Genomic DNA, 18,177 nt, shown 5'->3' with positions numbered 1-18,177 from the left:
CAGATAAACAGTGATAGAGGTGCAAAGACAAAGTCATCCCATGAAGTGAGAAACACACAAACTAAAAAGAAGAGAATACTTAATGTTGGCTCAATTCTACTTCTCTATGTTTCAGTGAGCCCCAGGCCACTTTTTCTTCTAACCTGTTGTTTCAATTTATTTTCCTTTGTATTTTATAGTTTCGTTTTCTTACTTTTCTTGAAATCCCTCCAAATAAGCAATTAAACACTTTTCTAATACTTCACAAAGTGCCACTACACTTTGGACAGGAACATCAGCCTCTCTTCCTTAGTTTTCTCTTCTGTGTATTAAGTATAACATATTGGGACTCCTGGGTGGCTCAGTCGGTAAAGCATCTGCCTTCGGCTCAGGTCATGATCCCGGGGTCCTAGGATCAAGTCCCGCATTGGGCTCCCTGCTTAGCAGGGAGGCTGCTTCTCCCTCTGCTTACTGCGCCCCCTGCTTGTGCTCGCTCGCATGCTCTGACAAAATAAATAAATAAAATCTTTAAAAAACAAAACAAAACACTATTTACCCCTCTGAAGATAATCACTAACCTGCAGCCTAAAAGTAGGAGATTATTTAAGTAAAGATTACAGAGAGTTACATTCTCTATCCTATAAACTATCTAGGTGCAAATTTAGTCTTATAAAATACAAACTGAAAAACTAAATGTTTTTCATTGCATCATTTCAAAGTTAACGGGTCCTTAAATTAATAAGGCTAACATCTATTACTGGAATATAATACTTTATTTTCTCTACTCTGAAAAACAGAAAACATACTTTAATACTTTCATAAAATTGAATCAATATCATTATATATTATATATAATGACCATGTATAACTTATAAAATTAGAAATTTATAAATTCTAAATTTGTTTATAAATGACATACATAATTATGGCATAAAACCAATGCATGCTAAAAATGGGAGAAATTCAAAACTGAATATTCCCATTAACAAGACATCATGTTTATATAACCATTTTTCCCACTACCATCATACATTAGTATAACAATCGTAATTTTATTTACTTATTTATTTTTTAAACTCTATAATCTGATAAATTGACTACTTTTAATAGTTTATTGCAGATACATTTCAGAACTTTAAAAACTGGATGTTTTTAGATTTTTAACTTTGGAGAATACAATGACTAAACAATATTTTAGCACTACACATCTCTATCCATATAAACACATTTGTATAGTTTTAATTCAAGTGCATATAACCAGTTGTCATCTGTCAAATCATAAAAAGAATCAAACCATCACAACTCATTCTTTAACAGACTGCTGTGACATCATTGAGATTTTATACTGCAATTCACAGGGCCCTTTCCATATCATGACTATTGGGCAACCATGACATCAACAACTGGTTATTTACTGTGATTATAATCATCAACTATTATATAAACACACTCAACTATCTTCAATTTTACCACCAGTAATTTTATAAAATGATGAGGATTTCAAAGATTTTTAAAGAAGAGTGCAGTTTTTGGATTCATAATCTTCTACAGAGCAGACAATTAAATTTTGACCAGAGGAATTATTTTTTTTTAAAGATTTTATTTATTTATTTGACAGAGATAGAGACAGCCAGCGAGAGAGGGAACACAAGCAGGGGGAGTGGGAGAGGAAGAAGCAGGCTCATATCAGAGGAGCCTGATGTGGGGCTCGATCCCACAATGCCGGGATCATGCCCTGAGCCGAAGGCAGACGCCTAATCGCCGTGCCACCCAGGCGCCCCATTGACCAGAGGAATTATTATACTTAACTGATACCCTAATCTGACTATATCTATAGCAATTCACAATATTTTTAAATCCATAAGAACAGAAAAAAAGAGCATATCATAAAAATACAATGATATAAAATGCTAAGACTAGTGATTCAAATGTACCTGCTCATTCTGTTTTTCACATAAAACTTTCTGAGAATGAATTTTTGTTTTGTAATATTCTTATTAGAAGATAATTCTGCTGAAAAACATGGTTGAGAAAAAATGTAATTTTCTATTCTGTTGAACTGAGGTTTAAACACTCCATATGAGTCTATGACTTGTGACAACTATAGGAAAAGAAGATACAACCATTTGATCTGCTAAAATATATAAACTTGAGAAGAGGAAAGTCAAAATAGGAGTGAAAAAGGTCACAGACTGCAGAAAAAGTTCTAAGGAAAAGCAAGTCATCAGTAATCCACAGGACTTATTAAGACAAGAGAGGTTATCAAGTAAAATCATACTGAAGAGCTTCTTTCTATCTGACTTTCTCTGAAGAGCTCCTCTCTATCTGCCTTTCTCACTACTGGTCCCCTCAACCTCCAAGCTTCATATCATCTCCAAATGACAAGAAATTTGAGTTTCACTGATCCACAATACAGGTAAAAAGATTTCCAAGAGATGTTAGTATCATTGTCATTCTCTGATGCAGTTTAATTTTGGCAATTCAAAGCAAAGAAAGGATAATTAATAATACAGTGTTGGACCCGAGGCGCCTGGGCGGCACAGTCAGTTAAGCATCTGACCCTTGTTTTCGGCTCAGGTCATGATCTCAGTCTTGTAAGACTGAGCCCTGTGCTAGGCTCCACACTCAGCACAGAGTCTGGTTAAGAGTCCCTCTCCCTCTGCCCCTCCCATGCCCCTGTGCTATCTCTTTCTCTCTCTCTAAAATAAATAAATAAATCTTTTAAAAAATATATAATAATATAGCATTGGATCTTAAAATTTCAAGGTTTAATCACAATCTATATATTTTCCAATTCTTAAAATTTTATTTACTAAAAAAATCATCTATGATACATTGAAAGAAAAATAATCTTGGAATCAGTGTAAATGGTGAAAATCACAATTTCATATAAAATTATATATACGGTCACTATGCTAGAAGAGATGAATTTCTCAATGATCACATGAACCCAAAGCAGGAATCCCCAAATGAATAATGTTATGTACACATAGGCCTAATCTACATTAACAGAACTCCAAAGAGTTTCTCATAAGCAATCAGTTATTTAAGGTATAAGTTCCATATATTAAAAACTTTAAAAAATAGTTTTAAAGACTGTAAAAAAAAACTTTTTAAAGAATAATTTTCCCTGATATTCGAAGAATTTCTATCATTTGGTAGCATGCCACAATTGTTAAAGTTAACTTTAAAAGAATTTTTTTTAAGTCTTACCTGAACTGTGTCAAGTTCTTTCTTGCTGTCTAGTCTGGAAATACATAAAAATGAAAAGAAAATTTTAAGTTAAAAAAAAGCTGGCAATAAATTTGGCTGTCTTTTTATACGTATTTAAAACTCATACTGTTCTATAGAAATACATGAAAACATACAGAACTCTAAATCATTCTCAAATGTTATAAAAATTGTATTATTACTAGAGAAACATTTTGAGGATGAGGAAAGTCAAACTATGTGTACAAAACACTTAGTATGGACATTAGCTTTTTTGATTTAAGTCTTAATACTTTAATAATACTGTTAACAGCCATACAAAAACTAGAGCTAGAAGAAAAGTCCTCTGTACATTTTCTAATGAATGAAACAGTACTGATGATGACCTGTTTAAATACCTAAATAATATACAACCTTGCTAAAATATACCTGTTGTCTCTATCATCAATGCAGAGGTTAGATGGTACACAGTGAGGTGACATTGGAAGTTCTAAATTATGCTTTCTTAGGGGCACTTTTATGTCTCTATGCATATTCACGTGGATTGGTTTTCTCACAGTTTCTATAATGAAAAAATTATAATTAAAAATAAAATATTTTAAAAGCAACATTTGATATACAATGTTCATTAAACAAATGTACATCTTAGAAATTGCCTAAAACTACCTATATTCTATATATGCTAGAAGTCATTACAGTACTAAAAACTATCATAGATAATTCAAATCGTCTTTTTCATTATCTTACATAGTCCTCACGAAAGGGGCTACACTGATTCAGTTCTATTTTTTTCCTTCCTCTAATATTTCCTCGACCCCCAGACTATACCAGATGCTATGATATACATGCCCATAGCAGTACGTATGTTCTCTATTATACCACTTACCGTGGTTTATTGCACCTGATTAATTCTACCTCTCTTAGATTTTTAAACTTTATGGGAACAGAAGCCTTTTCTCTCCTTAGACAAGATTCCACTATTTGGTCTACTCAGTACTTTTTAACTACTCTCCTTTTCTGGGTAATGCTTTTGACACACATACCAACTACATACGGGGTTTTCTTTGTGCGTGTACCTTTTTTTTAAAGGTATTTATTTATTTATTTATTTACCTACCTACCTATCTACCTGAGAGCGAGCAAGAGAGAGCAGGAGGGAAAGGGAGAAAGAATCTGAAGTAGACTTTGTGATGAGCACAGAGCCCAATGTAGAGCTTGATTCCATGACCACAGGATCATGACCTGAGCCAAAACCAAGAGTTGAATGCTTAACCAGCTGAGCCACCAAGATGCTCCAGCCATACAGTTCTAATAGAGAACTTCCTATCTTCTTATAAATCCTGTCCCTGGAAAAAATAATTGACTTAAGGGCAACCAATCGATAATAGGATTACATCTCTGTGGTTATAAATAATTGCTCCAGTGCTAGGACCTGGCACCAGTAGGGTAAAGTAATATGCTTCCAGTAAAATTTAAAAACTCAGAACCAAAGAAACAACTCTCAGTGTTTACCTTGTGGCAAAACAGAAGAGATGAGCAATACTGGTTTTTAAGGTCACATTTTAAGCCTGAACGTAAAAGACAATCTGAGAAAATAAAGTTAATATCTAAAGTGAGAAAAAAATCTTGGTGGTATTCAAGTCCCCGATTCAAGCCGTGGGGGCCCAGCTGTACCACTGCCCTTTCCTTTTAGTAAAGTGTCTTAGTCCATTCAGGCTGCTGTAACACAATACCATAGACTGGGTAGTTATAAACAACAGAAACTTATTTCTCAGTCTGCAAGCTAGGCAGTCCAAGATCAAAGTGCTCTCAGATTCAGGGTCTACTGAGAGCCTGAGTCCTAGTTCACAGATAGCTGTCTTCTCCCTGTGTCCTCACACAGTGAAAGGAGCAAAGAGAGCTCTCTGGGGTCTCTTTATAAAAGCACTAATTCCACTCATGAGGGCTCCACCATCATGACCTAACCACCTCCTAAAGGCCCCACCTCCTAATACCATCACTAATAAACTTATGTTTTTGTAGGGAAGGAAAATATCTTTTTCCTCTACACCTTTCTAAATTCTCAAGTAGGGACTCTATAATAAAAGACAGATTAATAAAGAGAAAAAAACATACCGATTTATTTAGTATAAATTTTAAATGGAAAACTTTATAAGGAAATTGGGACCCAAAGAAGTGGTTAAACCTGAGCAGTTTGATGGAGAAGGAAAAGTAGTGATGATCAAACAAAAGGGGGTATGGACTAACTGTAGTCAACTGAAGGAAACAGCAAGGCTTATTTGTTTAGATTCTTCTCAGTGTCCCTCTGTCTTGGAGATAAAGACGTTCCTTTCCTCCAGGTACAGGGAGGACAATTCTCACATGAGGATCCTTCCTGCACATGCCACTTCTCAATTCCTTCGGCTTAAAATCTTTAGTATTCCAACATGCCTTATTTTTGGGACAGTGTGTCCTGACCCCATCATTTTCTATTCTATTCCCAACATCCAATACACTACTTATGGAAGTACTCAATAATGGAGATACTCAATAAACATGTTGAATGTATAAATGAAAAGAAAGTGAGGAAGAAAGGAAATATATAAAGGTAAATACATCATTGGAAAGCCTCATGAGAAAGAGTGAATCTGGTCTCCTATCTTACAACATACACAAAATTCAACTCAAAATGGATTAAAGAGTTGAATGTAAGACCTAAAACCATAAAACTAGAAGAAAACATAAGGGTAAGTTCCTTGACATCAGTCTAAGCAATGATATTTTTGGATTTGACACAAAAACAAAGGCAACAAAAGCAAAAACAAACATCTGGAACTACATCAAACTAAAAATCTTCTACACAGCAAAGAAAATCATTACCAAAATGAAAAGACAAACTATGGAATGGGAGAAAATATTTGCAAATCATATATCTGATAAGGGTTCAAAATGCAAAATATAAAAAGAATATACAACTCCTGGCAAAAAATGAACAATCTAATTTTGTTAATGAGCAGTGGAAATGAACAGACATTTTTCCAAAGAAAACATACAAATGGCCAACAGACACATGAAATGGCACTCATCACTAATTTTCAGGGAAATACAAATCAAAACCACAAGGAGATATCACCTCACACCTGTTAGAAAGACTATCATCAAAAAGGCAAGGGATAACAAATGTTGGGAAGGATGTGGAAAAAGGGAACCCTTGTGCACAGTTGATAGGAATGCAAATGGATGGAGCAACTACGGAGAACATAATATATGTTCCTCAAAAAATTAAAACTACATGATTCAGCAATCCCACTTCTGCGTATATAGCCAAAGGAAATGAAAACAGAATCATCTGGAGATATCTGTACTCCCATGTCCCATGTTCACAGCAGCATCATTCACAATGGGCAAGATATAAAATATGGAAACAACCTAATGTCTGTCAATGGATGACTGGATAAAGAACATGTGAGATATATACATATGATGAAATATTCTTCAGCCATGAACATTAGGGAAATTCTGCCATTTATGACAGCTTGGATGGACCTTAAAGGCATTATGTTAACTGAAACAAGCTAGAGAAAGACAAACAATGCATGGTATCACTTACATGTGGAATCTGAAAAAAATCAAACTCACAGATACAGTGCAGAAAAGTGGTTGTCAGGGGCAGGAGACTAGGGAGTAGGGGAAATACAGGTTGGTAACAGGTCAAACTTTTAGCTGTAAGATGAATAAGGTATGAGGAGCTAATGTAAAATGTCATGACTGTGGCTGACAACACCGTATTACATAAGTGAAGAAAAAGAAGGTAAATACATCAAATAGATTTACAACAAAACTTTTATTCCTAAAGTCCATAAATAATGTATTTATGTCTAAAGTATAACTAAATTTGCTTCTATAAACCGCCATCTGCATTAAGGAATAAAAATGCCAGAGAAAGGAAAAGAGGAGATACTAACAGCACTTATGATCAATTTCTATCCCTCCTTTATGAGCCGTCTTATTTCTTAAGTTCTCATTTTCATACTTATTTTACAAATAAATACCAGACACGAGTTTCCTTGAGAAAAAAAATACTCTGACTAAACTTTTAATTCACATGAAGGCTCAAAGTACAGGCAAAAATGAACTTTATTTTGAAGTATTAGTCTACTCTAGTTAACATTCCAAGAATGCTTAAGAAATTATTCAAGTTGTGATATAGGAAACTAATTATTGAGGTAAAAATCTTTTCAGCACCTCCTTTCAAACAAATTCTCTAAATACTTTAAGATAGTAAAGACATTTATTCCCTGCTTTTTTAGCTAAACTTAAGTAACTATCTGCCTACACAGACTAATGTAGTAATTAAAACTGCAATATAATAACTTTGACCATGTCTTATAAAATTAATTTTATATAACACACAACTTAAAAATAAAAATAGATAAGCAAAAAAAGGATTTTAAGCAAAAAGTAACAAAGGTACTTTAAACAAAAAGTAATTTAAGAAGGCAACCAAGTTTTAAAATTAGTTTACTTTCCATATCCTTTGAGTTCTAAAATTATAAATTTATTAGAAAACAACGTTATGATTACATTAGAATCAAAACAAAATGCTAATGGAAAGACTTACCAGGCGTTTTCTTCTGGCAAGATATGTGATTTACCATATACAGGTTAAGGAGGTCTAAACTGACAGTGGAATTTTTGACAGGGGATGAAACCCCCAGTAATTTCATTTTTGATTTTAACCTTTTCTTTTCAAAATATTCCTAAAATAATTAAAAATAAAAGTTATTACAACAACCATATGGTTTTAGGCAGAATCATAAAAATAAAAAAGTAATAATACTATTTAATAATTAATTGACTGGACATTTTTATATTTTTGACACCCCCTTTTTATACTTACATATAAATTAAAATCAATCATGATGATATAGTTTGCCTAAAGACCCTTAATTTCACAGCCTCTTAAAATCCTTTTGGTATATGTAATGCCTTTAAAATAGAACTTTATAAAGGCATTACTAGGTATCAAAAGATTAAAAATTATCTAAAGTGTAAAGCTTTTTAAAAATTTGATAAAACAAATCTGACAAGTTAAAAATTTGTTTTTCTACAGAGTAACTATCCTACAGATATTAAAAACCTTAAAGATATGCACAGCTTAGTACCATTAAAAGTCAACTGAAATAAGAAGAGGACAAGAAAAAGCAGCTGTGTGAGACTAATCTCCAGCCAGAGTCAATTTAATTTCCTTCATTATCCTTCCATGACTGCTACTTTTGCCATTAGCAAGAGCTGTACTGTTGAGTGGACTGAGAAGTGAATGAGCGATAAAAGTGAAGGGGCACAGCAAGAAAGGGAAAGGATCCAGAGAGGGCTTTACTTGTTTTAATAAGGGAAAATTGAGTATGTCTGAATATCAGTGGAAAGCCTCCAGTTGACAGTGACTGGTTGAGGATACAAGAAAGAGAAGAAGTAACTGATTCAGTGAAGTCCTTGAGAAAGATGGAATCCAGACTGCAAATAAAGAAACCTTCCTTTGACTGAAGGAAACTACTTCCATTATCACAGAAGGGAAAGAGAGGATCAGTGAAGATGTAAGATAGTTTACAGAACTGATAGTAGATATGAGATAATTCTCATCAGATAGCTTCTATTTCCTCTGAAATATAAGACAAAGTCATCTAATGAGTATGAAGAGATTAAAAATAGGGTTGGAGAATAGTGGTTTAAGGGAGGCATGACATATTCAAGGGAAGGTATGACATTTTCAAAGAATAGGAAAGTGACATAACTAGAGATCAACAATTCTGGGAAGGGCCATATGTCTTTCCCTTTCTTACAAAAAAAAAAATCTGGGGACAGATTATAATTTATTTATTGAATGCCTATGTTATTGCTTGACACAATTCTAGGTATAGGAGACACAAAATGAACAAAAGTAATAAAATCCCTCTTCTGATGAATACATGCTGATGAAGGTAGGGGAGAACAGAGGAAACAAATTTATAAGAAAATACCAGATTATGAAAGAGAAAAGTGATAAAAAATGGTCCTGGAGAGAAAGTAACTGGAGGGTAGGGAGCTACTTAGATGCTGTGATCAGAGAAAGCCAACCTAAGAGGAGATACTTTAGCTGAAACCTAAATGCTGACAAGCCAGATACACAAATATCTTGAGGAAGAATATTCCAGACAAAGAGAAGAACGGCAGAAAGAAGACCAGTATAGATAAAATAAAATGAACAGGCCAAGTGGTAACGAAGTCAGAGAAGTTGGCAGGGTGAAGATCCTTCAGGTCCTTCTAGGCTATGGTTAAGTCAGATATTATTCTAAAAGCAATGAAGAACAATTGAAGCTTTTAAGTAGGGGAATGAAAATTCTGATCTGTGATCTTAAAAGATCATATTAACTGCTATGTGAAGAACAGACTACAAAGGAGTAAAAGATAAAGCAGAAAAACAATGATAAATTTGATTACATTAAAATTAAGAACCTTCCTTAAAAGACAGCATTAAGAAAGTAAAAATAAAAGCTATAGAGTACACATATAACCAAAGAATTCTAAATATGTAAAGACAATAAGGAAAAGACAACACAAATTAAAAATAGAAAAAATACTTGGAAAAATACTTCACAAAAGAGGAAACAGATGAAAATTTCAGATAACCTCATTAGTAATCAAGAAAATACAAGTTAAATTTACAATGAGACATCATTTCACTAAGTTAATAACTATCCTACTTTTGTAATAATCACTCCCTTGCTTTTCTTTGAATTTTATGAGCTTTGAACATATTTTGTTTTGGAACTTTTTATAAATGGAATCTTACTGCTTACGTACTGTGAGTTGCTTCATTTGTTCAACATTATATTTTGGGGGTTCATCTACATTAATTACATGTGGTTGACACATTTGCACTGCTATACCATTACTTGGGTATTCCACGATTTACTTAACCATACTATCGCTAATGAACATTTGGGTGGTTCCCCTCCCTCCCCATTCCTCTGCTCCTCTTCTTCTTCTCTTTTGCCTTCTTCTCTTTCTTTTTTGCTACTTAACATCAATGATCCAAACAAGCTTGTACAGGTCTCAAAGTACACATGTGGAAGTTTCTCTTAAATATATACTGCTCAGCTGTAAGATATATACATGCTCAACTTTATATAATAAAATTGATGTAAGAAAAAAAACTAAAAAAAAAAAAAGTAGAAGATACGTTATAAGGCCATCATAATACTCTAGGCACTAAACGATGGTTGAATCAGGGTACTCATAGCTCAGGTGTGCACAGGTAGTGAGAAGTGATCAGACTTTCCTTAAAATACTGGGGTATATTTTGGAACTAGAATGACAACAAGAATCAACAATGATCTTTAAGTCTCCACCTGAAAAAACGGTTGGCTAATCAAGCTATCTATAAGAACAGAGAAGGCTGGATGGTCTTCCAGTTACTTAGGTGAATTTATTAACCTATGAAAAACACCAAAAGATCACTGTTCTTATAAGGCTAATATAAATATTTTTTCTTTACCTTTTGCTTTCTTCTTTCCTGCTTGATCAGAACCCTGGTACTGAAAAAGGAAGACAAAAGATATAATGATTAAATAGTCTCTAAAACAATTGACATTTTAGCTGAATTGACAACTTGAAATTAAAAATTTAAAAGTATAGTAAGAATTATATTATTTTCTGAAAAGAAACTATGAAAATGTTCTTATTTACAGTTTATATTGTTTCAGAAAATTTTCTTAGAAAATCCAAGAAATAGTAAAAAAGACTCTAGGCCTATGATGAATAATAAAACACAAAATAAACCTGGATTATAAAATCAATATAAGCAAAGACAAAACAATGCATTGGAAAAGATGTATCCCTGAAACATTCTCATCTAATAGCAATATTCTTGGTCAAAAGTGCTATTTTCTTGCCTCTTTATATTTCAGTATTCTACTAAAATCAAGAGGGAATAGAGAGAACATCAAAATCTATTTGGATCTAAGGAAATTTTAAGTTTATTATTAGAGAAACTTCAGTTATATTAATTATATTAATATATTAATAATATTAATATATTAATTATATGTGTACCTGACTTTTAAAAAATAGTCATTATGGATGTGCCTTATACCTGTTATCTTTGTGCTAAACACTGCACTGAATCCCAATGACAGTACAGTTTTTAACAGTTATAAAATATTTGCTCTATTAGTAATAATGGAATGCTATAAAACATTCAGCAATTTAAAAAGATCTGCACAATACAGCTTTTTTTTTTTTAAGATTTTATTTATTTATTTGACAGAGAGAGAAAGCCAATGAGAGGGGGAACACAAGCAGGGGGAGTGGGAGAGGAAGAAGCAGGCTTCCAGCGGAGGAACCTGATGTGGGGCTTGATCCCAGAACGCTGGGATCACACGCTGAGCCGAAGCCACACGCTTAACAACTGAGCCACCCAGACGCCCCAACAATAGAGCTTTTGGATATACATGAAACTATGGTCTCAACAAGATTTGCGCAAGAATTATAAGTAAAATTATAAAATGTATCTTAACTACATGAGATTATATAACAACATGAAAATTAAAACTGCTAATAGCAAGTACTATACATCTTGCACCACCTTAAATGCTTTGGATACTTATATGTATAAATTCATTTAATCTTCACAGCAATTCTGTAAGGTGAGATCTATTCTTATCCTCATTTTGCTGATGGAGAAACTAAGACACAGAGAGGTTAAGTAATTTGCCCACAGTCACATTGCTGGTAAGTGTAAAATGGAGATTTAATTCCAAGAATTCTGATTTTAAAAACTTTAACCAGTGCATTACACTACTTTCCAAGTATGTCAACTGTGAATACACAAGCTGTTCATTTTTCCAAATTTTCATAAACGACATGAATAAGTTACTGAATACCCTCATACTTGCCACTTACTGAACTTGTTCTTTAACATACTTCCCAATAGCTATGTCCTAATTGACCTTTTTGAGCTCGTTGAACAAAGAACCCAATCTATTCTGTTCTGTGCAGCATCATAAGTGTACTGCTGGCATTCAAACTTTAGAAAAGAAAGGAAATAAATTACATTTCATTGACACCTCAAATGTTAAGGCTGGAGAGGATCTTAGAGACTAGTTTATTCTCCATCATATTAATATTTACAAAAAACTTGCACAAGAAGCCAAGTGACTTTTCAAAGTTCAGAAATATAAGAAGTATGACAGAGCCAGCAATATTAAGCATTTCAGTTTATAAACAGATAATAAGAAGAGATATCAATTCTACAAGCAGTTCCAACATCATAAAGATCAGCAAAATTCAGGACAAGTCAAAATCTAAATACAGTCTTTATATATGTAAATATCAAGTGCTTTCATTCCAGGCTGATTTTCCATTTTCCAGGACATGCTTATGGCTCTCACCAAATTCTTTGTACTGCATAATCCCCATCACTCTGTGCCTAAGAAAAGTCAACTAAGGACTCAAGGGGTGCCTGGGTGGCTCAGTCAGTTGAGCGTTTAGCTCAGGTCATGATCAGGGTCCTGGGATCAAGTCCCTTATCAGGCTCCCTGCTCAACAGCCTTCTCCCTCTTCCTCTGTCCCTCTGCCCAGCTTGTGCTTGCTCTTCCTTTCTTGCTTTATCTCAAATCAATAAAATCTTTAAAAAAAAAAAAAAAGAACTCAAGACCAGCTGCTAGATCAGCCTACTACCATAATAAAAGTGAAAAGGATCCTGATGTAGAAGTCAAAGGTAATTTCTCAAATAAAACATTTTAGATTGTTATTAAGGCAACTGATGCTACTAAACAGTGTCTCTCAATTAAATGCACTAAAGAGGGGCGCCTGGGTGGCACAGCGGTTAAGCGTCTGCCTTCGGCTCAGGGCGTGATCCCAGCGTTATGGGATCGAGCCCCACGTCAGGCTCCTCTGCTGTGAGCCTGCTTCTTCCTCTCCCTCTCCCCCTGCGTGTGTTCCCTCTCTCGCTGGCTGTCTCTATCTCTGTCGAATAAATAAATAAAATCTTTAAAAAAAATAAAAATAAAAATAAATGCACTAAAGAAAAACACTGCATCAATTAGGATTCTTAGTTCCAAGAAACTGAAAGCACCTTTGGTTAATTTACATAGAAAATAAATGCATTAAAAGGAAACTGGGTAGAGACACCTAGGTGGCTCAGTCAAGCATCTTCCTTTGGCTCTCAGTTCAGGTCATGATCTCCAGGTCCTGGGATTGAGCACCCACACTGGCTCCCTGCTCAACAGGGAGTCTGCTTCTCCCTCTTCCTCTGCTCCCCTCCCCCGGCTCATGCTCTCTCAAATAAATAATAAATAAAATCTTTTTTAAAAATTGTTAATAAAAAAAAATAAAAGGAAACTGGGTAGCCAAGAGACCTGCCAAGAAGGCTGAGAAAGCAGATTTGGCAACCAGCAGGAACAAGATAGTCTAGGCTGTGAGGTCACAGTCAAAACCATGTCATAATTAGTTTCAATAAGGACATCACTGCTGACACAGGTCAACACTGGACACCACTGATTAGACCACTGTTACAGAAAATCCAAGTTCAGCTGTTCTTTGCTTGAAAAGCCAATACTCAAGAGATGAGTTTTAGTTGGAAAGGAATTTGAGCTTTATTCAGGAGGTTGACCACCTGGGGAGAAGGTGGATTCCTGTGCAAAAACCAACTCTGAGGTTTCTCTGCCTGGCCAAAGATTCCCCCCCACCCCGCAACCACCCAAAGAATTTTAAAGGAACTTTAGGGCAGTTATCACTAAAAGGGGAAACCCACACTATATGGTCAATTAATCTTCGACAAAGTAGGAAAAGAATATACAATGGAAAAAAGACAGTCTCTTCAACAAACGGCATTGGGAAAACTGGACAGTAACATGCAAAAGAAGGAAAGTGGAGGAGCCTGACTAGCTTAGTGGAGTATGCAGCTCTTGATCTCAGAGTTGTGGGTTCAAGCCCCATGTTGAGTGTAGAGCCAACTTTAAAAAAAAAAAAAAAAGTTAAAAAAAAAACTAAACCGAGGATGCTTGGGTGGCTCAGTCAGTTAAGATCTGCCTTTGGCTCAGGTCATGATCCCGGGGTCCCGGGATCGAGTCCCACATCAGGCCCCTTACTCAGCGGGGAGTCTGCTTCTACCTCTGCTTGCTGCTCCCCCAGCTAGTGTGCATGTGCTCTCCCTGACAAATAAATAAATAAATAAATAAAATCTAAAAAAAACCCTAAACTGGACCACTTTCTTAAATTCAAAATGGATGAAAGACATAAATGTGAGACAGGAAACCATTAAAATCCTAGAAGACAACACTGGTAGTAACCTCTTTGACATCAGCCATAGCAACTCCTTACTAGATATGTCCCCAGGGACAAGGGAAACAAGCAAAAATAAACTATTGGGATTTTATCAAAATAAAGCTTTTGCACAGCAAAGGAAACAAACAACAAAACTGAAAGGCAACCTATAGAATAGGAGATTATCTGCAAATTACGTATCTGATAAAGGATTAGTGTCCAAAATATATAAAGAACTTATCAAGCTCAACACTCAAAAAACAATCCAGTTAAAAAATGGGCAGAAGACATGAAAAGACATTTTCCCAAAGAAGACATACAGATGGCTAACAGACACATGAAAAGATGCTCAACATCACTCATCATCAGGGAAATGCAAAGCAAAACTACAATGAGATATCACCTCACACCTGTCAAAACAGCTAAAATTAACAATACAGGAAACAACAGGTGTTGGTGAGGATGCAGAGAAAGGGGAACCCTCTTATACTGTTGGTGGGAATGCAAACTGGTACAGCTACTGTGGAAAATAATATGGAGGTTCCTCAAAAAGTTAAAAATAGAACTACCCTATTATTCAGCATTTCTTCTAGCAGGCATTTACCCAAAGAATACAAAAATACTAATTCAAAGGAATACATGCACAGTGATGTTTATAGCAGCATTTTCAACGATAGCCAAATTATGGAAACAGCCCAAGTGTCCATCAACTGATGAATGGATAAAGAAGATGCGGTGTGTACACACACACACACACACACACACAGAGGAATATTACTCGGCCATCAGAAAGAATGAAATCTTGCCAACTGCAATGACACGGATGGGGCTAGAGAGTATTATGCTAAGCAAAATAAGTCAGTCAGTCAAAGAGAAATACCCTATCATTTCACTCATACATGGAATTTAAGAAACAAAACAAATGATCATAGGAGAAAAAAGAGAGAAGAAAACCAAAACACCAACTACAGAGAACAAACTGATGGTTACCAGAGGGGAAGTAGGTAGGGGGATGGCTTAAATAGGTGATGGGGGAATTAAGGAGCGTACTTTGTGAGGAGCACTGGGTGTTTCACGGAAATGTAGAATGACTATACTGTACACAGGAAATAATATTATACTTTGTTAACTAGAATTTAAATAATTTTTTTAATTTAAAATATTCTTTTAAATCGGTAAAAAGGGAGCACAGTGGTCTGCAACACTTCTTGATTGGATGCAGACTCAATGGTGCCAGCTACAGATGTTATCGTGGTACTCAGAGGTTGTGCAAGGGGGTTTGGCTCTGAGACTGTCTGGGAAACAATACATGATCTATAGATATACAAAGAAAGGTTTGGTTAACCAATCATGTGGACGAAAGGCGCTTGCTAAAAGTTAAAGATTACTAAGTTGGCCAGAGGGGCAACGGTGGCGGCTTCACCATCTCCACTCCTGGACAGTAAAATACCTCCTCTGGCATCACTGACATTACTGTCCCTGAAAATTCAATCCTGCTACAGTTCCTACAACTGCCTGAAACTACAATAGATTCTCTGTATTCTCTCTTTGGCTCAATAACTGCTGATTCAAAGTATAGGACAAGCACATCAAAGTCTGAGCTTAGATCATATGCCCATTCCCTAGTGCAAAACAGCCTGAAACACATTATCTGGGTTTTGTTGTGGGGTTTTTTTTTTATGTGTGTTGGGTTTTATGGGATTTTTTTCCCCACATTCTTTAGAGGAAGGTGGCCTGTGCCTAGCACCAAAACTCATAAGGTGGGAAGCATCCCCCCCCCCCACACACACACAAGGGGCTCAGATGCTGGGCTGCCAAAGAGTACTAATATCTACTTATATAATAAAATTAAAATAGTTGATGATCCAAAAGTAATTTTTTATTTGACTATCAGATTGTGTGTGTGTGTGTATTCCTAAGAGTTGCATCTAATGGTTTTGCTTAGATGAGGGCCAAAATAAGACAGTAATGTTCTTTTTGTTGTTCTACAAGGGTTGAGTAAGATGGCAATACAGAAGGCTCCTGAGGCCACCTCTTCCCACAGACACACCATATGTACAGCTACATTTGCAGCATTCCCTCTGAAAGAGGTTCAGAAATTAGCTTAATAACTCCTACATACTAGTTAATTGAGGAAATACCCACACTGAAACAGGTAGGAAAACTATGACACACTCTTACCATAAACACATCCCCCTCCCCCTTAGCACAGTGCCATATAGTTGGGAGGGAATCTCCAACTCCTAATTTTGATCTGAGGAGCAAATGGTTTGTACTGCCTATCCAGCACTCCCAATTTTCAGGGCCCTCACTAGAAAGGTAAGTTCCCAAAAACCCAGCTCTGAAAGCCAACAGAGCCTGTGTCCAGGAGACCCACAAGACTATGGTAAACAAATACGTAAATTCTTAACAGGTGTGTAGCACTCACCACAGCTATCCCTCAGGGTTCAGCACAGAGTAGATAAATCATCTATCTTCCAGCCTTTCCTGGAAAAGGTTTATCTGCATACTTGAAAAGCTCCTTCCTGAGATCCAGGCTTGTAATTCCAGCAGACATTAGGGGCTGGCTGCAAACCACTCCAGGAAGTGAGAAAGCCAGAGGACACCTCTCCTGTCTTTTTCCAAACCACTCCAGCACATCAGTATCTCCCTAGAAGGAGATGGTGTGCCCCATCTATTATAGCTGCCACCCAAAGAATGGGTCACTGGATGCCCTGGCACTGACATTTGTCAGTGGCTTCCTTTCAAGAAAGGGGTAGGACTTGAGTAAACAATTCTTAACTGCCTATCACCCCAGGGCTGAGCAAGTAGACCAAGCAAAATCTCTTAATCCCATTAGTTCCCTGAAAAAGGTTCCCCGAAAAAGGTTTATCTGCTTACCTTAAAAGATACTGCTGTACGGCAAGGCTTCTAATCTAGCAGGCATCAAGAGGCTGGCTGTGATCTTTCTGAGAGACCAGGCTTTCTCCCTCCAGCCCACTCCAGTAAAACCAAATACCAGTATCTCCCTGGAAGGAGCTCGTACAGCATATTTAATGCCACAACTTTTGTGACAGCCACCCGAAGAATAAGTCTTCAGACCACCTGGTTCTAACAGCCAATGGGGCTTGCATTCACGAGTCCCACAGAAATGCAGCAAACAAAGAAATAGTTCTTGACACAAAAAACATAACCCAGTGGCTAGCAAAAAGGAACAGGCAAAAAAAGCTCATCTCCCAATTTCTTCCTAGAAGGGGCTTAAATACATACATACCCAGCTGCTGCCTGAGGGTTAGCAACCATGCGCTAACTGTAATCCTACCCACTGGGACACTGATGGGTCTTGGCACACCATCTACTACTAAGAAACACTAAGAAGACCTGGACAATCACAAAAGTTTGAGAGACAACTAGGAGGTGGGTCCTAGCTAGCTGGTATGAGATTCATTTCCTTCACAAGACCATTCTGTCAAAACTGGGAGAAGAGAGGGATTTAGGGTAGATCAAAGGGTAGGAAGATCCTGAACTTACCTCTTCCCACAGACACAGCGAGGCAACAACTACATATAACCAAACTGACTCAGAAAATGACTTGAAGGCTAGCAACAGATCCTCCACAGATAATGACATAAAGAAGCAGCCACCCTGAGAAGGGTAGGAGGAGCAGAGATAGAGTCAAGAACCAAACCCTCTGGTAAGACAACTTACAAACAGGAAGGATATGAC

The 18,177-nt window shown here is 36.1% G+C and overlaps 1 protein-coding gene across 1 annotated transcript in view; it reads right to left on the bottom strand.

The window, feature by feature from the left end:
- C16H12orf40 (chromosome 16 C12orf40 homolog) overlaps positions 1 to 17,754 on the bottom strand; it is a 60,793-nt gene extending 43,039 nt beyond the window's left edge. Inside the window, 7 exon segments of the mRNA XM_034646025.1 lie at positions 1,914 to 1,951; positions 1,954 to 2,080; positions 3,193 to 3,226; positions 3,604 to 3,751; positions 7,790 to 7,928; positions 10,703 to 10,742; positions 17,726 to 17,754. Of these exon segments, the coding sequence (XP_034501916.1) occupies positions 1,914 to 1,951; positions 1,954 to 2,080; positions 3,193 to 3,226; positions 3,604 to 3,751; positions 7,790 to 7,928; positions 10,703 to 10,742; positions 17,726 to 17,754 (555 nt within the window).
- Between the last annotated feature and the right edge of the window lie 423 nt (positions 17,755 to 18,177).

Source organism: Ailuropoda melanoleuca, chromosome 16 (genome assembly GCF_002007445.2).
Source record: "Ailuropoda melanoleuca isolate Jingjing chromosome 16, ASM200744v2, whole genome shotgun sequence".
NCBI classification, from domain to species: Eukaryota; Metazoa; Chordata; class Mammalia; order Carnivora; family Ursidae; genus Ailuropoda; species Ailuropoda melanoleuca.
The sequence above is the reverse complement of the archived record's forward strand: the minus strand, read 5'-3'. Positions and strand labels throughout refer to the sequence as shown.